The 23197-nt window shown below is 49.9% G+C and overlaps 2 protein-coding genes across 5 annotated transcripts in view; both read right to left on the bottom strand.

The window, feature by feature from the left end:
• The window catches only part of SLC41A1 (solute carrier family 41 member 1), a 19647-nt gene extending 16431 nt beyond the window's left edge, over window positions 1-3216 (bottom strand). Inside the window, exons 1-2 of one of the 2 annotated variants that reach the window (XM_041460494.1) lie at window positions 3140-3216; window positions 1610-2748 (exon numbers count right to left, since the gene is read on the bottom strand). In XM_041460494.1, the coding sequence (XP_041316428.1) occupies window positions 1610-1969 (360 nt within the window). In that variant the 5' untranslated portion in view covers window positions 1970-2748; window positions 3140-3216. Of the gene's footprint in view, window positions 1-1609; window positions 2749-3090 lie in introns of both variants that reach the window. The other variant, XM_041460496.1, reaches the window with a different exon arrangement.
• Window positions 3217-9215: 5999 nt separating this feature from the next.
• Window positions 9216-21989, bottom strand: PM20D1 (peptidase M20 domain containing 1). 3 transcript variants are annotated; one of them, XM_041460536.1, is made up of 14 exons: window positions 21786-21989; window positions 20325-20411; window positions 19565-19797; window positions 17942-18028; window positions 17077-17210; window positions 16516-16635; window positions 15679-15754; window positions 15412-15473; window positions 15093-15171; window positions 14010-14081; window positions 13330-13498; window positions 12551-12650; window positions 10700-10855; window positions 9216-10112 (listed from the first exon to the last, which is right to left on the bottom strand). In XM_041460536.1, the coding sequence occupies exons 1-13, from the start codon at window positions 21979-21981 to the stop codon at window positions 10726-10728; spliced, it is 1545 nt and encodes a 514-aa protein (XP_041316470.1). In that variant the 5' UTR covers window positions 21982-21989; the 3' UTR covers window positions 9216-10112; window positions 10700-10725. The 3 variants fall into 3 exon arrangements, with proteins under 3 accessions (XP_041316470.1, XP_041316467.1, XP_041316468.1); XM_041460534.1 differs by lacking the exons at window positions 9216-10112; window positions 10700-10855 and adding exons at window positions 10880-11128; window positions 11702-11857; XM_041460533.1 differs by having other exon boundaries at window positions 9216-10855.
• Window positions 21990-23197: the final 1208 nt, after the last annotated feature.

Below are 23197 nucleotides of genomic sequence, written 5' to 3'. Positions count from 1 at the left end.
ACTTAACAAAAAAAGGCAAAAGAAAAAAAAAAAAAAGAGGGGAAAAAAAAAAGAGGGAAAGAAGAGGAAATAAGTATTTCAGTTCAGGACATGGAGGTGTTAAAATCCCTGTAACAGCCCCTCTAAAAAGCACAGAAACACAGAAATAATCTGGTTTTAGGGAGGCAAACACCGCAGGATGTGCCCAGGAGCCCACGCAGCACTGAGGGCTGAGCTGGACCTGGCCCTGCTGGAGGTTCTGGAAGAATCTTCCCCCTCGGTTGAATCCCAAGGCTGAAGGGAGTTGGAGCTGCTGGCAGCACAGGCTGGGCTGCTGTGGGACGCAGGAATTCCAAAGTTTTTCTTCCTAAATGCCACGGGAATCAGGGCAGGAGATCAGGGCTGAGCCAGATCTCCCAGCCCTGCCTGTGCCTGCTCCAGGAAAAACCTCAGCTTGGGCTCAAATCACTTTGGGGAACTTCCAGAAGAGCCAGGCAGGGACCTCGTGAGGGGAAAACACGCTTGAAACGTTCTTATTTTTCAGAAAACGATTCCAGTAAAGCCGTCCCGGATTAATTTCCCCCGTCCAGCCTTTCCTGTTTGGAGTCACCTCCCGGCTGTCCCGGCAGGTCCCACCAGGAGAGGCCACAGGGATGAGCAGAGCTCAAAGGCACGCAGGGAAACTGCTGCTCTGGGCAGGACAGCACGAGGAGAGGCTGCCTGACCACCCACAAATCCCAAAAAAACCCCTCTGGCTTCCTGGCACTGGACACTGACACTGGAGCCTCTCCCTGCCCACAGCACCGGGCCTTGTTTACCCAGCCCAGCACACCCAGCAGCTCCAAGCCCAGCATTTTTTGGTTGCCCACAGCTCCCAAATGGCCGTGTCCCATCCCAAAGCTGTGGGTGAGGCCATTTGGGATGAGTTTTGTGCCTCAGGGTGGGAGGCTCTGCCCGGCCTGGCGTTCAGGGCACAGGAGAAGCTGCCAGGCACGCTTGGGGAACGTGGTGGGAGCAGCACAGGAGCCTCAGCTTGCAAAGGCGGCGTTCCCACATGGAAACACAGCCAGGCTGGCACATTCCCACAGGGAACACCTTGGTTTTCATCCAGGGGCAACTGCCAGCTCCCTGCTGGCCTTTTCTCCACAGCCCTGTCAGGGGAACACTCCTGTCATCCCCGGTGCCCCCAGGGCACAGGGAAGTGCTGCAGGAAGCTCTGGAATGAGCCACACGGAGAGAAAACACCAACCTGGCTGGCAGGAGCCTGGGCCAGCACAGCGAGCACCTGAGGTGGGAAAGGGACAAGAGGAGCCAGCCCCCGGGGCTGGGGTGTCACCAGGCAGCAGCAGGGATGGGATCTGTCTCCCCATGCTCCCAGCTCCCAGGCTGCACCTTCTCCTCTGAGCCACTGCCCCCTCCTTCCTTCATTCCTCACACCTCTCCCATGTCTTTAAATTAACTTAATGTACAAAGCCAGGGCTGGGACAAGGTGCTGCAGGGCTCCCCATCTCCCCACCCAGCACACCAGGAGAAAGCTGTTTTCCCCCCTCCCTGTTGCTGAAGCAGCCCTGGCACCCCACGGCTGCAGCCAGCCCTGCTGTGCAGCGTGCCAGGGGAGCAGCAGCCTTACCTGCACGATGTCCAGCACCATGCCAGCAGCGACCGTGCCAAAGCCTGCCAGCAGGAAGGGGAACAGCACCTGCAGCCCGATGGAAAACGAGGTCTCCTTGAGGGGCGAGGGGGGCTCGGGCCCCCGGTCCGTGCTGGTGTCATCGCTCTCGTTGCTCTGGCTGCCGTTTTCCAGCAGGGCATCCTCCTCCCTCACCCCCTTGGCGTTGGCACGGGACTCCAGCACCACCACTTCCACCCCGGTGCCATCGGGCCGCAGGAAATCCGCGGGCTGCCCGCAGCCCGGGCTGGCCAGGCAGTCCCCGGGCACCACGGCCCCGTTGGCCTGGGGGTTCTCCTTGTGCTCCAGCGTGGAAGTCATGCTGCAGGACACGCTCCTCTGACCCTTGGCTCGGTGGGCCTACAGCCAGCAGCTGCTCCAGGAGGGATCTTCTGCCAGCAGCTTATCCACACGGCCTTCCCAGCATCTAGGGGTGAGCTGTGCCAGCCCTGCTCGCCCGCCCGGGAGTGCGGAGCCTGCTCCTGCAGCAGAGATCCCCATCCAGCAGCGCCCGGGGACAGGGACACGGCAGGAGCTGGGCAGGGCAGCGATTCCCTCTGGCTCTGCTCCCCTCCAGCGCCGTGTGCTGCGGCAGCCGCCCAGGCAGGATCCCAGCTCTCCTCCCGAGATGTCTTAGCGCATCTTCTCCCAGGTTTCTTCCAGCAGATGGGATGGGGCACAGGGAAAACCAGATGAAGTGAGGGAAAACCAGATGAACTGAAGGACGCAGAAGCTTAAAGGAACACTGAAGGAGAGCACTGGCTTTTAGACATGATCCCACTCAGGCTCTTCTCGCTGCCAGGGCTTTGCCACTTCCTCCAGCGGCACCGTCCCTCTGCAGAACTCCAGGCTGAAGGCTCCTGCGGGCTTCCCGCCAGAACAGCCAGCGATTCCAGCAGGCTCGAGTGTCACTGCCGCCCTCCTCCTCCTCCTCCCCAGCAGAATTTCTCCCCCAGCAGCACGAGGCGAGCGCGGTTCTTACTCGCAGTAACAGCAGCTCCCACCGAAGGTTACTCACGGAGCTGGGCAGGCTGCCGGGTGGGGGCTGGCATTTGGACAGCCTGGCATCCAACGTGGCTTTCCAAGAACTCGCCTGTCACCTGAAACACACGGGAGGAAAGCCGATATTCCGGGGGGTCCCGTGGCAGCCCGCATCAGCGGCTCGGTCCGTTTCCTCCAACCTTTGCCGTACCCCCACCTCTCCCCCGGCTGCTCTCCCGCACCCCCGGCACCGTCAGCGGCTGAGCCGGGGGCTGGGGGGGCACAGCCGCCCCCGGGAAGGGGCACCCGGGAGGGACCCGCAGGGCGATCCCCGCGGCCGGGGCTCCTCCCGCCTCCCGCTGCCGCAGAGCCCCGCGAGCCGCCAGCTCCGGAGCGGATCCCCGCGGGGATGCGCGCAGCGGAGCGGAGCGGGGCTGCCGCCCGGCCGGTGCCCACGGTACCGCCGCCCGTGTCCCCGCGGTGCCGCTGCCGTGCCCCGCGGTGCGGTACCGTGTCCCCGCGGTGCCGGTACCGCCCGGTGCCGCTCGCTCCGCTCCCGCTGCGCACCCGCGGCTCCTCCGCCGCCCCGCGCTCTGCCCCGCCGGGCCCCGCCCCGCGCCGCCCTGACATCACCGCCGGCCAATGGCGGCCGCGCCCGCCCCGCCGCGCCGCGCTCCCATTGGTCCGGCCCGCGTGGCGTCACGTCTGGCCCCGCCCCCGGCGCGGAGAGCGTCCCCGGTGAGATAGACCACGCCCCTTTGGCGGCGCGGGGGGCGGGGCTTGTGGTCACGTACGGGTGAGCCCGCACCGGGCGGGAGCGGTCAGTCCGTCTGTCTGTCCTGCTGTCCTTCCATCCACTCTGCCGTCCATTCTTGCATCCATCCTTCTCTCTGTCCATCTGTCCATCCATTCCTCCATGCCTGGATCCATCCATCCATCCATCCATCCATCCCTGCCTGGATCCATCCATCCATCCATCCATCCATCCATCCATCCATCCATCCATCCATCCATCCATCCCTCCATGCCTGGATCCATCCATCCATCCATCCCTCCATCCATCCATCCATCCCTCCATCCATCCATCCATCCATCCATCCATCCATCCATCCATCCATCCCTCCATCCCTCCATGCCTGGATCCATCCATCCATCCATCCATCCATCCCTCCCTCCCCCATGGCTTTCCCTGCTCTCACCTGGTCCGTCCGGGGATCCCTCGTTGTGCCTGCTGGGGACAGGGAGCTCACAAGTGGCCAGAGGTGCCCGGCGATGCCACCCCAGGGGTGCTGCCAGGGACCCCCTGGAGGGACACACAGGATGCAGGCCAAGGAGCACCAAGGTGCTCAGTGGCACCGCTGGATTTCAGGCCTCTGCCAGGCTGAGGCAGCTCTGAACAGAAGGTCACCAATATTGTCACGTACCCTGCCTCTGTTTATGCCAAATTCTCCCACAACAAATAAATAAAGAGCACAAAAACTCCTGCTACAGAGGTCAGGTCCTTGTTGCTCTGTAGAATTCTGTGTTCCTGAATGAACCAGCTCCTCTGATTCATGCTTTCCTTTTATTTCCTTTTTTTTTTTTTTTTTTTCTTGTCATGAGTGGAAATTTTGAGCAGTTGTTTTTCCTTCCTGCCTTTCCTTTCCTCCCAGGAAACAGCCAGCAGCGAGTTATTGCTCAGGGTGATGATGTGACCCCAGCTCCAGGCCTTGGAGACACGCTCCGGGCCAATAAGGGTGGCTGGGACACTGAAGTGTGTGGGGGAAGGGGAGGGCACATTCCCACATGGATACAGGGACTCAGCAGCCTGGAGCTGCTGCCTTCATTCCTTCAGGAAACAGCAGCAGTGGTGGGCAGGGATCCGTTGTGACCCAAAGCTCTGGGCTCTGCTGCTCCATCCTGCCTGCTTCCATCACCAGCTGGGCACAGCGAGGTGTTCTCCTGAAGATCTGGTGCTTTTGGAGAAGAGGATGGCAGGAACTGTGGGGCAGAACAGGACAGGTGATTAGAGAGAGCAGCACTGACGGGACAAGGGACAGTGGCTTTAAAGTGCCAGAGGGCAGGGTTAGATGGGATTTGGGAAGGAATTCTTCCCTGTGATGGTGGCAAGCCCCTGGCACAGGGTGCCCAGAGCAGCTGTGGTGCCCCTGGTTCCCTGGAAGTGTCCAAAGCCAGGCTGGACAGGGCTTGGAGCAGCCTGGGACAGTGAAGGTGTCCCTGGCCGTGGCAGGGGGAGAACAGACGAGTGTAAAGCCCCTTCCAACCCAAACCATCCAGGGATTCTGGGATTTCAAGGGATGAGAAGCCTTTGGAGTCATTTCACTCATTCCCAGGACCTCCATCAGCAAAGAAACCTCATGGAAAACTTGAGACATCCAGAGACTCAACTCCAGCCACAGCCAACTTCCATGCTCCGGCTGGCACTGGAGCTCCAAACCCTGCCTCCAGCCCAGCCTCCATCCTCCTTTGTCCAAACAAACCTGGCTCCATCCAGAAAGCAAGGCTCTGCTTTCACCTTCATCTTTCCTTCCTGACTGGGAAAATCCATCCCTTCCCCAGGATGGAGCCTCCATTCTTCCCTCACCTCCCCAAAAACCCAAAGGTGACCTCACTGCTCCCCAGCTGCAGGCTCAGGAAGTGGAAGTGAGGGGACAAAAGCTGCCTGAGACAAGAAAACAGAAATAGATAAAACCCCCACCAGCGAGGCTGAGATCAAAAAAGCAGAGGATGAAAGGGCAGGAAATTGGGTTTCCAATTGCAGGGAGCAGGTAGCAAAGGCAACAAAAACGTTTGGAAAGGAAGGAGTTGAGCACTGAGCTGTGCTGGATGGTGGAATGTCTGGTGGAATGTGGTGCCCGTGTGTTTTACAGCAGCCATGTGATTCTGGCACTGCTGAACTGCCCAGCTCTGGGCCAGCACTCAGGAATGGCCTCAGGAAATCCAGCAGGATAAAAGGGTTTGGCCAAAGTCACTCCAAAAATCCTGATAGAGGAGTGTCAGTGCCCTGAGAGGTGCCTTTGCTCCCTGTCCTGGCTCCACCACTGCCCCTCACAGCCTAAACGGAGCCCCGGCTGCTCCTCAGCAAGGATCCTGAGGGAACTGGGTTCTGAATTCCTTGCAAGCAGGAATGTCAGCAGGAAAACAAACCTGAGCAGGTTATGCAGCAGGACTTGTCCCCTCAGATGTCACTGCAGGGCACAAGCAGCTCACGAGGGCAGGACACGTCAGCGGCTGGCCCTGAGCTGGGGCAGAAATGCAGCTCCAGGAAGTCCTGTTTTGCCAGCCTGGAAGCAAACAAACTCATCTCCATCCTTTTTTCCAAGGTCCCAGCTGTGTTCCTGTGTCCCCCACGTGCTGGGCCTGTGTGACAAACACAGGGCAGCCCCTGCGGGTCCCTCCCTGGGGCTGGGGCCACGTGAGAGCACCTGGGCCTGGCTTTCCTGTGTTCCACAAGGTCAGTGGATCCGGTGGGCAGCAGGGACAGGGACACCTGCCATGGAGCCACTGGGGATTGCCTCACATGGCAGCTTTGTTCCAGTTATGGGCTGGGAGGGAATTCATTTATAGTCAGAATTAGGCTGAAGAAAATACTGATACCACAAGGCTGGCCAGACCAGAGACTGATGATAAAAAAAATACACAATAATATCTTCATTCCCCCCTATTTCCTGCTCCATGAAGACCCTCTCTCTTCCCAAAATCCCAAAGAAGACTTTGGATTAACGTGTTTACATACAACAAGGCAGTCCTGCAGTACCAACATTTAAAAATCCAAGTGGAAGGATATCAGATCCAGAATATCTGAGGCAGGCCCCTCCATGGGATCATCTCTGTAGTGTAAGGCACAATGTTCAAGTGATCTGAGCATTTACAGGGCTGCAATAAACCACACCATTGTGCTGGGTTAAAAACATAAATTAAAAGAGGCATGAAAAGCACCCTGGGAAAAGCTGCATGATTTGAATGTCACTTGTAAGACCCCCTGCCCTGTGAGCAACCCCATGGCAAATCCCTGAGTGCCAAAGAGCATTTTCCCTTTGTCCCCTGCCCCCTGCTCTAACCACCCTTCCATGTGGTCATTTTCCTTCCTGCTGAGAAGTGACTGCAGCTTCCTCTGGGCCCCCCACCACAGCTCTGAGCTCAGCTCTGCAATCAGCAGAGGGATCTGCAGGGAGCAGGGCCCTCCCTTCCCCAGCACGCCGAGCCCTTTATCTCTGCCTGCCGCTGCCCCGGGAAGCTGTGGGAGCGGAAAGCCGAGCCAAGCCCCTGCTCCAGTGTCACACAGCCCTCCCCGAGCTGCCCAGCCAGGAAAATCACCCCTGGGCAGCACTTCTGCACCACTGCGGGACCTGAGGTGGTGGCACAGAGCTGCCAACGCTGCAGAGAACTCACAGCAGCACAGCTCCTAAGGGTTGAGTCAACAGCCTGGATTCGGGACTGAAGGGACAAAAAGTCTGTAAAAGTTGCAGAGCACCAGCAAGGAGTGAAGAGATTGGCAAGAATTTGTGCAGGGTTCAAGCAGCACTGAAAACCAGAGAATTCAGGGCCACAGGCTGAGCTGCAGGTGAGGAATGCTCCTCCCTAACAGGCTGTGGCTGAGCAGCCTCCAGGCTCTCAGTGGATGTCTCACTCCACAGCACTGAGACAGGGAAATTTTCACAGCACCTGCTGGAGAAAATGGATTTCAGCAGCTCCATGGAATATCAAATGAAACTGCAAAAGAGGAGCCAAGAATACAAGTGTCAAATGCAAAGCTGGAGGAAACAACTCTGTAAACACCTTGTTCCTCCAGCTCTGAGCCTGAACTCCCCACGGCCACTTGGGGCTGAAAATAAACCAAGTTCTGTTAAAGAGAGCCCAGCAACAGAGCTTTCTTTAGAAAATGCAGGTGTGGGATGTGACCTTTTCCCCAGGGTGCAGCAGGCCCAGCTCAGCTGGCCCACGGCAGCCTGACAACTGCACACAGCTCACTTGGAGTCAGTGCTGGCACAAGAACATCAATTTGGGGAAAAACAGGGCAAAAAGGAAGTTGCTATGGATGTACCACACGCTGGAATTGGGCTAACACAGTGCTCCAATCACATCTGTCAGTATGACTGAGTTACCTGAATTCAGAGCAGAAAATCAGGCTCTTCCTTCCTTCTGTGAGTCAGAGGTAATTGCTCTCCCTGCTCCAGGCACAGTGACTCACTGCAACACAAAAAGAATAGCTCCCGAAGTCATTAATCTGTGTTTTCATCATGTGCTTGGCACTCTCCAGTAACTGCTCACACCGTGCAAGCTTGGAGGTGATCTTAACAGAAAAGGCATCATTCATATTATTGTTGTTGTTGATGTGAATTTCACACTCCACTTAGGAAAAGGTGTTTTCAGAAACATCCCCTGGACAGTGAAATGGGGTGGGAAGGGATCTGTTCTGTCAGGAGCTGTGTGCAGACACCAAACACTGAGTGACTCCCTGGAACTGTGTCACACAGCCACGACCTGGCAGCAAATGTGATAAAATAAAGAGGCTTAAGAGCACAAAGGCAAAGCTGCCCCATGGAAAAAGCAGGGATAATCATCAGGAGGGACTGGGAAAATGGGTAAAGATGGGAATGTGCTGTTTCCCCAGTGGATCCTGCAGGACAGGCTCTGTTTAAAGCACTTTAGTGGCCCCTGAGGTTGCAGCAAAGCTCTGCTGAGCACGTCCCCAGTGCAGAGGCACTGCAAGATCCCAGGCCTGGCTGATGAGCTGCACTTAATGAGCTCTGCAAGGAGCTGCCCCAGCCAAATCTCATGGCACACATTCACACGGGAGCTGCCAAACCCAGCCCTGCCTTCCCAGCACCCTCTGCCCTTCGCCGCTCCTTCAGCAGCAAAATGAATCTTCTTCCTTTAAAGAGACAATCCTCACCAGAACAGAGGTGAGGGGTTTTTGGCTGGGGGAAAATTACAGAATATAAAGGATGCTTTATGTCTTTAGGACATATTTGCTGGTACAACAGGCAAGAAATCCCTCCTTCCCCACCACAACAGCGTGACCCAGGTCAGGATTTCACAACCTGTGCTCTCTCATGAGATTTTTTCCCCCCATTTTCTCCCTGTTTTCCCATTTTTCCAGTCCGACTGGCAGCACAACCATCAGCTGTTAAACAAAATTGCCCCCCTACAGCCACAGCCAAAGCAAAGGCTTTAAACTCAGTTTTACAGAGATTTGCCAGAGAAAAAAACAACAACAAATCCTTCTGTGCACCTCCCACTGCCAGGCTGTGTTCCATTCAGTGCTGTGCCCTGACACATCACTTTTGCTGTGCCTGCACACAGGAGCTCACAGGAGCAGTGACACCTCCACAAAAGAGCCACAGACACGTGCCTGAACAAATCACAGAGTGCAGCAAACCAGAAAAGATGCAAACTATTTACTGCCCAACAATGCCTGGCCAGGGTGAGCTGATTTTGTGCAGAAAAGGCAGCAAAGATTAAAGCTGGCTGGAAAATAGGTGGGTTTGTTTTGATGGAAACTTTATGGATTGCTCAGGTGTGGAAATGACTTCAGTTCAATTACACAGCTACATAAAAAGACTAAATAATCATCAGAAAAGAATTCGTATTCCTTGTTTTATTAGATGAAACTGTCAGTTTTGTTTCAATTATTCAGTGATACAGTGGGAGCCCTCTGGCCACAGTGATAAGATCAGACTACAAATAAATAAGAGAACAGTGAATGGAAAGTATTGGAATCACAATTCCATCAGTGTTTTTCAGGATACATTTCAGAGTATTTCCTGTACATTCCAGCACATTTCACAGTATGAATTTAGAGCAGAACATCCACCCATTCCAGTGCATAATTTAAGCTCTGAAAAACAGACACATCTGTGCAGCAGGAGGAGCTGCACTGGTCCCTGCAGCACAGGCACTGTCACTGTCACACAGCAGCTTTCAGGCTTTTCTTTGGCTAACATCACTTTGTTAAATATTTATTGACAGAATTAATTTAATTAACTGATTAAATAAATTATTTGTCTAATTAATACTGGTAACCCCAACTGCCAAGGGGTTGAAAGAATGCTGAACCCTTTAGTGCTGTCATAGGTAGGCAAGAAGTGCAAGATGAAGCAGAGTCAACATCCATGGCCTGCCTTCCCCAGGATTCCCAAAAAACTGAGCAGGAAAGTGGAAATTGCTCACACTGGCAGTGAAGGAACAAACCTCTGAGCTCCCTGAACTGGGAGAAACTGAAGGGCTTCACATCTTTCACAAGTAAGTTCTCAGAAGAGCAAAGGGGAAGCATAAAGTGATTCAGTGAGAAAAGAGACGAGCAGACAACAAGGATTTAATTCCTTATTTAAAGCTGCAATCCCTTATTCTGACACCCAGTTGCACAACACACCCTGAGCCACACCATGAGTCAGGGAGGGAAAAAAATCATCACCAAAACGATGGGAAGGAAAGTTTTCAGCACCTCCTCAGTTACAACAACATGGAAGTCCTGGAGTACCTGAAAATAGAGCGAGAAATCAGTGCAGCCATGGAGTGAACACTGACCCTGGCTCAGAGTACCATGGATCATCCCCTGGGAAGCAGCTTGGGAGAATCCCCTGGGAAAATCCCCTGGGAAAGCAGCAGTGCCCAGCAGCAGGGCAAGAACCTCTCAGTGTGGCTGTACCAGTGACAGGAAGCCTTTCACCACACCACAAACCCTCCCCACGAGCTTCTGGCAGAGTCCTCACCTGAGAAAGGTCCATTCACCATAAAATAGGAGTTTGTCAGAAGCACACAGGATGAGTCACCTTCTAGTGGTGAGTGACTGCTGATTATGGCTTAGATTTTTAAGATTACCAATTTTAAGATTACCAATTTCAGAGGTTTCAAGTGCAGAACAAAATTAGTGTCAGATTAATGGCTGCACATCAGAGCACGGAGAGCAGATCTCAGGGTTATTTGTTGGGCTTGGCCAGGTTCCTATCACACAACCAGCACTTTTCCCATCTGTATGTAAACCACAATATAAAAAACCCCAAATTCCAGCTATAGCTCAATACACAAGACAAAACTGCATCTTCAGCCCTCTGTCCCAGAGTCCACCTGCAGCTGCTCTTCCCAGAAGTCTCTCAGAGCTCGTGGGAGTTGGCATGGGGCTCTGGAAGTGTCTCAATGTCACAGTTCTTGATCAGCTGAAAGAGGAACTCCACCTGTTTCTCATAATTCTCAATGGAGATTCTCTCATTCAACCCATGGATCCTGGAAGAAAAAGAAGGGCTTCACATCTTTCACAAGTAAGTTCTCAGAAGAGCAAAGGGGAAGCATAAAGTGATTCAGTGAGAAAAGAGACGAGCAGACAACAAGGATTTAATTCCTTATTTAAAGCTGCAATCCCTTATTCTGACACCCAGTTGCACAACACACCCTGAGCCACACCATGAGTCAGGGAGGGAAAAAAATCATCACCAAAACGATGGGAAGGAAAGTTTTCAGCACCTCCTCAGTTACAACAACATGGAAGTCCTGGAGTACCTGAAAATAGAGCGAGAAATCAGTGCAGCCATGGAGTGAACACTGACCCTGGTTCAGAGTACCATGGATCATCCCCTGGGAAGCAGCTTGGGAGAATCCCCTGGGAAAATCCCCTGGGAAAGCAGCAGTGCCCAGCAGCAGGGCAAGAACCTCTCAGTGTGGCTGTACCAGTGACAGGAAGCCTTTCACCACACCACAAACCCTCCCCACGAGCTTCTGGCAGAGTCCTCACCTGAGAAAGGTCCATTCACCATAAAATAGGAGTTTGTCAGAAGCACACAGGATGAGTCACCTTCTAGTGGTGAGTGACTGCTGATTATGGCTTAGATTTTTAGTGATTACCAATTTCAGAGGTTTCAAGTGCAGAACAAAATTAGTGTCAGATTAATGGCTGCACATCAGAGCACGGAGAGCAGATCTCAGGGTTATTTGTTGGGCTTGGCCAGGTTCCTATCACACAACCAGCACTTTTCCCATCTGTATGTAAACCACAATATAAAAAACCCCAAATTCCAGCTATAGCTCAATACACAAGACAAAACTGCATCTTCAGCCCTCTGTCCCAGAGTCCACCTGCAGCTGCTCTTCCCAGAAGTCTCTCAGAGCTCGTGGGAGTTGGCGTGGGGCTCTGGAAGTGTCTCAATGTCACAGTTCTTGATCAGCTGAAAGAGGAACTCCACCTGTTTCTCATAATTCTCAAGGGAGATTCTCTCATTCAACCCATGGATCCTGGAAGAAAAAGGACATTTTTCAGGCCAGGGGGAATTTCTGACCCAAGTGCACAAACCCAGCACCCTGCTTGGCTGGGTTGACTTCATAAAGCAGTGCACAGCAGAAAAACACAGCAATATAGACCAAAAACTGCACTGCAACCAACCCAAATGTACTGATTCAAAGGCTCAGAGCCCAACAGCTATGTCTGGAAAAAACCTAAAAATCTAATCTTGAAAAAATCCTAATGGCCCATTTCTTGGCCACTCCTGTACAGCTAGAACACTCCACTCCTGCATCATCTGCACCTCAATAAAATGAAAAATCTAAATAAGCAAACAATCCCTTGCATGATGATGTTGTTATCACATAATTTCAGGAAATTTCAAATCAATTCAGAATGGCAAGTGTCCAAATATGTGGATAAATGTGCATGGCAAGGCCAACTACCAGAACAACACTTCTCACACTGCTGCAGCACACAAAGGATCCACTCAGCAGCACAGAATCAAACACCTAAACGGGTCCTGCCTGCATCTGAAGGAACAAAGAGCCAGGGCTGACACTGTCCCAGGGCAATTTCCATCCCCAGCACCCAGATCTGCAGGAAATGGGTGGCCTGACAGTGTGGGAGGCCAAGGTACACAAGGGTGGGTTTCCTCCTGCTCATGGATCTCCTCTTTCCCCGTGCCCACGTGCAGAGCTCAGTACCTGGGGAGATCATCCTGTTTCAGGAGCAGAGGGTTGAACCTGTAAATGGCCTTGGTGACGTTGGTGAAGTGCCTGCTGTCCGTGTTTCCAATGCACGTGCCTGGAAAACAAACCTCAGGTTTGTTCTGCAGGAGAGGAACAACTGAACTTCAAAAAGTGCCCCACCTTTCCCCAGGGGAGAGGAAAAGCAAATGATAACAGTCCTGCACCAAGAGCAGCACTGGAAACATTGACTGGTACGTGCTGGAGAACATTCTCTCCTTCAGGAGCAGGAGCTGAACACGCAACTCAACCCAAGAACAGCTTTGACAATCAGCCTCCCCAAAAATTTAAGCTTCAAACTTCTATTGACAACTGCACAGCTAGGAAAGAGCTGCAAGAGAGGGAAGGAGCTGGGATCATAAGGAACAATATAGAAAAGCAGGAATGGCTTTGCCAGCTATGAAAACAATAAAAGAAGAACTAAAGCAAGAAGACCTCCTCCTCTCCCTCACAATTCCTTTCTTCCCTGAAGAGATTCCTTTGTATGTGCAGAGAGCCCAATTCAAGGCTCATTGTTTCTGTCAGCTTCCTGTTTGCTTTTTTACTTCCACTACTAAAAAACAACATTAAAACTTTGAAAGCATAAAGAGGGAATGGAATAAAAAGAGGAAAAAACAGCTGTTTCCAGCAGTTAACAGCTGGGGTGGAAGAGTACACAGCAAATGGAAACAAGGCAGTGCTGGGGGAGGGAAAAGCAGAAGAGGAAACAATCATCATCATCATGTGCCTGCTGTCACCTGGGACTACACTGTCAACATCTGGGAAAGTGTCCAGGATGGTTCTTTGAAAAATATGGACTGCAAATGTCTGCTCATCCCAAGGACTGATGGGCAGGGGGTCAAAGGCCTCCACCACATCAATCTTCACTCTGTCATCAGCAATGGTGTTCCTGACTGTCTCCAGCACCTGTGGGTGAAACACAGACACGAGAGGAGAACAAGAAATGAGAAAGCAGCCCTTAGAGACATCAGCAGATGTTCAGCTTTCCAGAAAACATCTGCCTGTGAACTGTCAGTTGTGGCTGCAAACACAGGCTGAAAGTGTGTGTCAGTCCCTCTTCTGAGTGCATGGCTGATACTTCAGCTGAATTTTTTAATCAGATGCACATCTCTGTCTCAAGGTACTCCTGAACTGCTTCAGCCCTGGAAGGCAGGAGCTCAGCCTGCTGCTCTTGGAAACTATGGCATCCAAATAATCCAGAAAAAGCTTCCAGAGAGAGAAACTTCCAGCAAAGGCTTGGGGAGGGAAGAGGTTTTGCACTGACAACATTTCACATCTGCCCTGGGCAGGACAGGCCTGTCAGACCTCCTGAGGTGTGAAAGGTTCCCAAACCCTCCCAGGTCACAAAGCCATTCCATATCCCAGATGATCCACGTGCTCTGTGGCACAAAAGCTGAGGAGATTTGACCAGGGCTACCTCAGCAGCTGTCTCAGCTGAGTGGATCCTGAAGTTCACCGTGGCTCTCGCAGAGGAAGGGATGACATTCACCTGGAAAAAAGGAAGAGTCAAAGTATAAAAGGAAGTGAAAACCAAAATAAAATGCCAGCTGAAAACTCAGAACTGCTCAAACAACTGCAGGCCTCGGGTGCTCCACTGTTTCCACCAAGTGTGATGTCTCTTACACTGTAAATCCTATCTAAAATGCAGATAAATACACAAAGAAATATTCATGAAATCAAGAGAAATTAAGTTAGCTGTTACTTCTATAGAAGTTTTTATCTTGAGCTAAGCTTTCTCCCTTCAGGAAATTTATACTGACAAATTCTGAAACTCTGGAATTTTTTTCAAGTGATATTTTTACCTCATTGTCACATTACATGCTTCATATTTAGGTAAATGTAAGTTGCTTAACAACTGATTTTTACTGAACACATAACTCTTCTTATCTACAGGCTGAATATTTACAACTTTGTTAAACAAAAACATGTGTAATCTTTAGAAAAAACCCCAAGGAACCAGGGTGTCACTTCCCTCCTGGCCACTCCGTGTCACTGTTCAGCCACTGCATCTTTTCCTGTCCAGGGATGCTTTTCAGTCACAGATTTTTTTCAGACACACCAAACACAGCCTATTTATCTTCCAGGGCTCCAGGATTTTTGGACAGTTCCACCTCCTTATCAGGGCAGGATCTGGCTGTTATCTCTCAGTCCAAGGTGCACATTTAACACACTTCAGGCAAACCCCAGACCTGTGCTGCAAATGTCTGGGTCAGGGAAGTGTTTGTGACTGTGACAGTTTCAAATATTGCCTGTGACACTTTGTAGGATTATGCAGAAACCACATTTTATTGTCTGTGCTGAAATGTTAACAATTGTAAACAGAGATCAGATACTTCTTAAAGGAAGTGATTTTCAAATCCAGGCCATATCTGAGGCAAGAATGAGACTGTGGCACCACACAGGGCCCACAATGATCTTAGAACTGGATATAAATAGGTGGAAATTAAATGTCCTAATTGTTTCATCATAATTACACAGAGAAAAACCCAAATGAAAGTACCTTGATTCCTGCATTAAACAGGGTGACTGCAGTGGTCGTTCGGATCAAGGCGTTGGTGGAAGGTTTCCAGGCAAGGACTCTACAAAAATAGAAACAAACAAAATTTTTCACATAAGTTGAATATTGCTAAAAAATAAGCACCATAATTCCACAGTGAATAAGCTGAATGATGGCTTATCCAATTAACAGAGTGGTTATTAACAGGAAACCACTGAATTATCTAAACTATAAAATAACTGATTTCCTGGGAAGATTAGAAATGGCTTCATCTTTTAAGGGTGAGAGGCTGGGGGTGTTTATCAAGAATCTATTTTCTTACCTGCTGACAATAGGTGAGAACAGCCACAAATTGCTCATGATGATGTTGAGAGGAAACTTGAACTAAGGGGAAGAAAGAAAACCACGAATCAGAAAGTTTTCATTCGTCAAGAGCACAGTCGAGTCACTTGAATATGGACAAAACAATTCCAGCAGCAACAATAATCTGGGAGAAAAAACAGCTTTTTTTATCCTTTCTACACAACTAAATTCTTCACTGGGTTACTCTAATGGAAATTTGGGAGTGAAATCCTGCCTGTCTCCTCACCTCTGCTGCGAGGTGCTCCATAGTCATGAGCTCTGGGCCATAGCCAAACAGGTTGCGCAAGGGATTCTGCTCCAGCCTACAAAACAAATTGTTAATGTTTTCAACACTGAAAAGGTTAAAAAACAACTCTCTGGCTGTTATTGCTCCAGAAGGATGTCAGGAATTTGATTTGTGAAATGTATCTCTGTTATTGGAGATGCAATCACACTCTTGCTCTCCTGGTAAGTAAATGTGCAAGCACAGCTCCACAGATTCTGGGCATTCCAGTCACGTGCAGAGATTTCCTTTGAGACACAGCAGAAAAAATCCCAAAGCCTGGCTCCTATAAATACATGAAAATCCAGAAAAATAGCATACAAATCCCACTATGTCTGAGCATACTAAGTTTTTCTAAAATATGTATTTCTTAGCCAATTTGGTATCTACACAGAGGTGTAGAGACACGATTTCTGCAGTCACATTATGTTCACTAGCTTGGAGAATTCCCAGCTGAGGTAGCAGGGATGTGCAGGAACAAATTCCAGAGAATTCCTGCCACCCAAACAAAGGAATCTCTGTTGCTACAGAGGAAATTAGGGCAGACAGCACTTGTCTTGCTTTTAAAGAATTGGCTGACACTTGGAGCAGCTGAAGTGCAAAGACTCTGCAGACACCTGGCAATTGTTCCTTGGCTGGGAGTTTCATTTCTGCCCTTTAAAGTGAGCTACAAACTGCAATTTCAAACACAGAACAGCAGTTTGAAAAAGACTCCAAACACAAATATTTAAAAAGTCACATATCAGTGATTCAGAAGGTTTTCTGACCGTTTTTTACATCAGGTGACAGGGAAATTCTCACCTGGCCATGGCTGCTGCCAGAATGCCAATACTTGTCTCCTTAGGAGGAAAGGATGAATGCCCTGGCTCTTTTTCCACGGTGAAGTTCAGTGTCATTGAACCTTTTTCTGTGACAGCAATCCTGGACAATGATAAATTAATCAATTAATTAACAAAAAAATGACTAATGTAATTCCAAACACAAATGCACAGACAAAATAACCACTAGATAAAAATAACCACTCTGCATAGTTTTAAAATGATAAAAACCACTCAAGCAGCAACAACAAATCATTAACACAGTGTTTAGATCTCTGCAGGACTGATGTCTGGGCTGCTTCTGCAGTGAGCAGAGCTCTACAGCACAGAATTAAAATGCTCAGTGGAACATTGTGCCTCTGTCAGCACGACTGTGATGGACATCAGGCAGAGGCTGAAGGTCCCTGCCTTGCACTTTGTACCACTGCTCCAGCATCACCAACACTGCCACACGTCCTGAAAACATTCTGTAAGTGACATCAACAATGTCATTTATCACTAATTAATGACTGAAAATTAATCACATTCTGGTGGTCACTCTTACATAGCCACTGGCTTCTTCACCCCTGCAATGATGCCATCCAGCACCGCGCTCCCCTCATCCAGCAGGAAGGAGAGTTTCACTCCTCTGGCTTCCAGCAGAGCTGCAATTTTCTTTGCTCCCTTCAGCCCAGACACCTGTGCAATCCAGGCAGAGGAACTGATCAGATCCAGCCAAAACATTGGGAGGAAAACTGGAAAGCACCTTGCTGTTGGCTACAGCACAAAGAATGCATGAAATCCCCTGGGGAACAGCTCCAGAGCAACCATAAAAGATTCTTCCAGCAAAATTAATTGGAGATCGTTAATGGCCTGGTAGCAGATGAATTTATAGCCATGCTGAGGAGTGCTCTCATTGATGAGTCACTGACTGCTGCTTTCATTTGGGTATCTCAGAGCTGTAAACTCCACAGATCAGCAAATGCAGATCTATTTATTTCAACTATTAATAATTCTTTGTCTTTATATTTTGACAGTGCCTAACCAAACCCACCTCCCCTGCCTCCCTGTACCACTGGAACATATTTGCCAGTTCTTCCTGAACATTTGGCACAACCATGTGAATCTCAACCCAGCTTCTCCTGTCTCCAAAATGGGATTGTTGCTGCACCTTCCTTGCAGAAAAGAATTTGAATTGACACCCTCCAATGTTCTTTTCCCTTTGCTCATCACACCAAACCCTTTGTGAATGTCACTCCAAGCCAAACAATCAATCCATAACCATGACCTGGGGCCTGACACAGTACCTCCCCACCGAACCAAGAAAAACAGGAAAGACCTTCCAGCTAAACAATGTTTCAAAATTAAGTCCTGTTACCTAGAGGAACAATGCAAACAGGTTGTTGTTGCAAGGAAAGGAAAGAAAATACCTCCTCATCGTGGCCAATGCCAACATAGAAGGAGCGGCGGGGTCTGTAATTCCTCCTCAGCAGGAATTCCAGAGCTTGCAGAATGCCCTGCAGGAAAAGCAGAACGTGCTGAACCATCCCTGGGTGGTAACCAGGAGAATAAATGCAACAGAATGCAGTGTGATGGAAGAGAACTGGGATGCTTTCACAGCCCTTGTGCTGTTCACAGCTAAGCTTTGATTCCTACAGCTCCCACTGAGGATATTCCCATTCCCTGGAAAAGACACTGCAGTGGTTTTGATCAATAATGCTCTGATAGGTGTCAGGGCAGGGACATGAAATACAGAGCAGCTGGTTCAGGGACAAACTGCACAGGGAGCCCCCAGAGCCAGAATTATCCAAGAATTCACTGTTCCCTTACAGTGCTTGTCACACACCCAGACTGGCTCTCTGGAGCTACCAAATCCAGGAAGTTCAAGGAGCTGCATGTTTTGTACAAGAAGTGCCAAGATGACAGAAACAGAACAAGAAAATTAATCCGAAAAATGAGAAATCAAAAAATCAGATCTACCATTTGCTGTGGCTATATATGTAAAACAATACATTTGCTTTATTATTCCATCTCTCTTTTTCAATGGAAATGACTTAATTTTTCACATATCACCTCAATATTGTCAGCACCCATTTTTTGCCACGTTCACTGAAATTGCTGATTAGATTTTTTTTTGGCCATTTGTGGAATTACTTGTGCAGTTCACAGCAGAATGAAGCACCAACCTAAACTTTTAAGTTTCAAGGCTTTGAAATTGATGATTAAACATCCTGAAACTTTCTAGGAGTGTGTCCTGTGTGACACGAAACATCTGTTCAAATTTAAATACAGGGCTGCCATGGAAGTCATCAAAGTCACAAAGGAACATTTTCCTTATTAATTTTTCCATCAACCTTTTCCCCATGAGAAATCTTTCCCAGATCCATCTTTTCTGAATCCATTCCTCCCAAATGTGTTCAGTATAACAGCTCTTTGTTCTGCCACGGGCTGCATAAAAGATGCAGGGTTGTTTGTTTATCTTATTAAACAAACACATTTAATTTGAAATTCAAGCCTTTTCCAAGGGCCAGTTTTGGCTTGGAGAACCTTTGTGACACCTGGGGAAAAGGACAAGGTCTATCCCTGGTTTCAAATACAGCATTTGACAGAGAATTATGGAATGGTTTGGGTTGGAAGGGACCTTATAGCTCATCCAGTGCCACAGGCAGGGAAACTTCCACTATCCCAGGCTGCTCCAACCTGGCCTTGGACACTCCCAGGGATGGGGCAGCCACGGATTCTCTGGCCACCTGTGCCACAAAACTTTAAACTGAACCAAATACATCTGCAACTGTGAATGTGATTCTCCTGATTCTTCATGAGTTTTAACCCTCTTTTCTTCAGTAACAGTGAAGAATGAGTGAAAACACTCCACCTTTAGGAAAAGTCAGGAGAAAACTGCAGGACTTGGAATTTATCCAAACTAGGAATTGATCCCTAGCAGAAAGAGGGGCGAGAGAGAGACAGCACAGTGAATTCCAAGAGGATGGGCTGCTCCCCTCTGCCTTTCCCAGGCTGTATCTGTGTGGAAGGACATTACCAAGCACACGTACAATGGCAGAGTTTTTGTTATCCAGCGTTCCTCGTCCATAGATGAAACCTTCGTGCTCTGCAGCTGAGAAAGGAGGGAAATCCCAGCCCTCGGAGGGAGCAGGCACCACATCCATGTGTGCCAGCAGCATATAGGGCAGCAGGCCAGGGGCAGAGCCCTGAACTGTAAACAGGTGGCTGTATTTCCCAACAATTTCATGTTGGATGAACTTTGAAGAAAATACAGCCGGGAAGACTGTTAAGAAAAAAAAAATTAAAGACACATGTAAAAAAAATTAACAATAATGGCCAATTTTAGCATTATTCCATAGAGGTGTCAGCTAGATAGCATCAGGGGGGAACTGTAAATAAGACTGGCCACAGCAGAGAACAGAAGTTCTCACATTTTTACCAATCCATCTCATTTGGGATTTGAAACTCTCCTAAACAAAAGCAGAATTCTTGTTCAGCAACGCTGCAGCTCTTTTGCAGGGAGCAGTGATGGAACTGCCCAGAAATTAGGTTGATACAGCAGCAGCCATCCTCTTTCACTTATGGCATTTAACCATCTCAAGGACCAAAAGCCACCATTACAAAAAGTCTTTTGAACCTTTTGGGGCCATTGATAACACTGCTACAGAGGGGACCCACATGTAACATTTCTGACAGATCTTTCTTCAGGAAAAATATAAAAATCTCTTATATTCAGGAATGATACATGCTGTCTTCAATTTGTTTATGAAAATAGAGCAGCAGAGACTGCCAAGACTGAAAGTCCAGTACCTTTCTGAATGTAACTCCCAAATTCTGCCATGGCAGTTGTATTCAAATCCTCTGGAGACCTGGACACAGTTGGGATTTTAATGGCCCCTTCAAAGAAACACAGAACAGAAATCACTCAGCACCAAAACCAAACAAAGCTCGAATTGCACTTCAAAAGTGGAAGTACATTTATGTTCCTGAGTGTTTTTCCAGGCTTTAAACATTATTTCACAGCACAGCACGAGCTGCCATGATCAAAAAGAGACTGATGTGCTTCAGCTGGGCCGTGCACATGCAGCCACCAGCATTTCCTAACAGCTCAGCCAAGGCATCTCTCCAGACAACTTGACTCCACTTTTCATGCTGAAGTGTTGAATGATATCCTTAGAAATGCTACTGTCCAGGAGCAGCTGCAATTTGCTTGGGTGATGTGATTCCCCAGAGCCACAGGCTCCTCTGGCAGCTGAACAGGCAGCTGAGTTGGCAGTGCAAGGCTCTTTCTCAAGAGTTAAGCAGGTTGTGATGGTTATTACACCTCCATACTGCTTTATAAATTAACCTATATAAACAGACAGGGCTTTTGTTGGCCCTTTTGGTCTGCCCTGTCATTTAAACAGGCTCTCCAACATCCAGTCCCTGTCCTGCAGAACATGGGAGTAACTCAGCCCCAGCTGCCTTCCCAAACAGCAGCTGCCAGGAGAGGTTATGGATTCTTTTGAGGTCGTGTGATTCATGAATTAACACAAAAATCTATTGTGAGCCTTCATTTTCCCATTAAAAAAGAATGCAAACACAATTTGCTAGGCAATAAATCCTACAAACCAGCAAGGTATGAGGTTCACACACAGGGTTTTATCACTTGGTGCCAGACTGTGGTTTCCTGCACAGTGCCAGCCCTACTGAGAGCTAAAGCCCTCAAATCTCCTACGTCAGACAGCACAAACAGCCCAGGACTGGGCACAGCAGTGGTGAGCAAGAACAAGAAAGGGAGAAAATCCCGACAGTGACTTATGCAGTGGACAAAGGGATGTCTGGAAACGCCTTCATGGGTGTCTGGCAAAATTCTGTGTGTACAAGCAGGAAACGGTGGAGAAAATCAACACAGGGCAAGAGTTGGCTCAGGAGAAGCACAGGATCGCTGAGGCTGGAAAATCCCTCTGGGATTATTGAGTGCAAGCTGTGCCGCTCCTTCAGGACTCTCCAAACCCTTCCTAGCTCTCTCAGGACTCTCCATTCCCTTCCCCGGACTTGCTCCAGCCCTTCCTGAACTGCAGTGCTCAGAACTGGACACGGTGCTCGAGGCGTGGCCTCAGCAGTGCCCAGCACAGATTTTCAATCACTTCCTTAGTCCTGCTGTGATTCCTTCCAGGGAAAGCACCCGGGTAGCGGCTGCCTCCACACCCGCCCGCCGTGCCCTGGGTCCCCCCTCAGGAGGGGCCGGTCCCGGGGCGAGGGGGGCTCACAGCGCTCGGGCCCCCTCACCTCGCAGCGCCTCCTTGAGCTCCCGCCGCTCGCCCGCGCTGAGGGCGGCGGTGCCGGCGCTCCGTGCCCAGAGCCGCGGGACCCCGGCCGGGGCTCGCAGGACGAAGGCGCGGAGCAGGACGGCGGCCGCCAGCGCCAGCACCACCGAGCCCACCGCCAGCAACGCGACTGTCACTGCCCGCCGCCCGCCCGCCATGGCTGACCGCCGCGCCCCCGCAGCTGATGGGCGTGACCGGGAGCCAATCGCCACCCGCCTCGTCACATGGCAACCAATAGGGTTGGAGTAGGGGCGGGTTCAATCCGCTCCTCTCGCTGGGGCTGCTGGGAGTTGTAGTTTGCAGCTGATGTGGCGGCGGCCGAGAGGAGTGCGGAGTTGGGGAACGGTTTGCGTTGCAAAGGATTTTAAATCCCATCCCATTCCACCCCTGCCGTGTCAGGGACACATTCCACTGTCCCTGGGTGCTCCAAGCCCTTTCCAACCTGACCTTGGACAATTCCAGGGGTAGGGCAGCCACAGCCTCTCTGGGCACCCTGTGCCAGGGCCTGCCCACCCTCACAGGGGAGAATTTCTTCCCAATATCCTGGGGTGCTGCTCCCAAAAGATGGGGATAAAAGGAGTTCCTGTGGGGAATAACCACCCGCAGGCTCACTGGGGGCACAAGTGAGGCAGAAGGATGCCAGGACTGGCCAAGGGACAGCCCAGGGAGTCTCTGTGTTGTGCAGCCCCACTTCTGACAGACTTTAAATCCACCTGCTTTTCAAAATATGTCACTTCTTTCCTTGATTCCACCAGCTAGCACAACGGAACACTTCTTATTCCCTTCTTTACAGCTGTTCTGAACAGAATGTGAAGCCTTATCCCAGCTTCCCATGGCACAAACTGTCCCAGGATGCCAAAGCCCAGATGGGAACAGCCATGGTAATCCTGCCCCTGAGTCAGCAGAAAATGACAATGATTGTTCACACATTCTTTATTATCAAAAAAAAAAAAAAAAAAGATAACAAAACCAACATTAAATTAAATAAATTACAAACATTTCTGAGCTGGTTATACATCATGCATTTACCAAGTAAGGCTTCAGAGCCAAAACGTATCAACCTCACTGTTACTTAAGAGCCATGAAGGGAATATTTTACTGGAAGTGAAAATATTTCACCAGCGTGACTTTGAGCTCCCCTAATTCTCTGCCCAGGCACTTGAGAATTATGACTTTGGCCACATTGTGCCTCCAGCAGTGCCATTTACCTGCTGCTGTTGCATTTATTGCCAGAACTGTCCCAGAATTTGGCTACAGAAATGGGATTTCCTTCTGCCTGGGTCATGATTTGTAGGAGAGCCACTGCTGCTCTTTCCGAGCCATTTCTTGTGACATCCCATCCCATTTTTGTAGGAAGTCCAGGAAATACAATCT

The sequence above is a fragment of the Pyrgilauda ruficollis genome, unplaced genomic scaffold, assembly GCF_017590135.1.
Source record: "Pyrgilauda ruficollis isolate IOZ18807 unplaced genomic scaffold, ASM1759013v1 scaffold144, whole genome shotgun sequence".
Taxonomy (NCBI): domain Eukaryota; kingdom Metazoa; phylum Chordata; class Aves; order Passeriformes; family Passeridae; genus Pyrgilauda; species Pyrgilauda ruficollis.
Note: the sequence above shows the minus strand (reverse complement) of the source record. Positions and strands in the feature narration are given on the sequence as shown.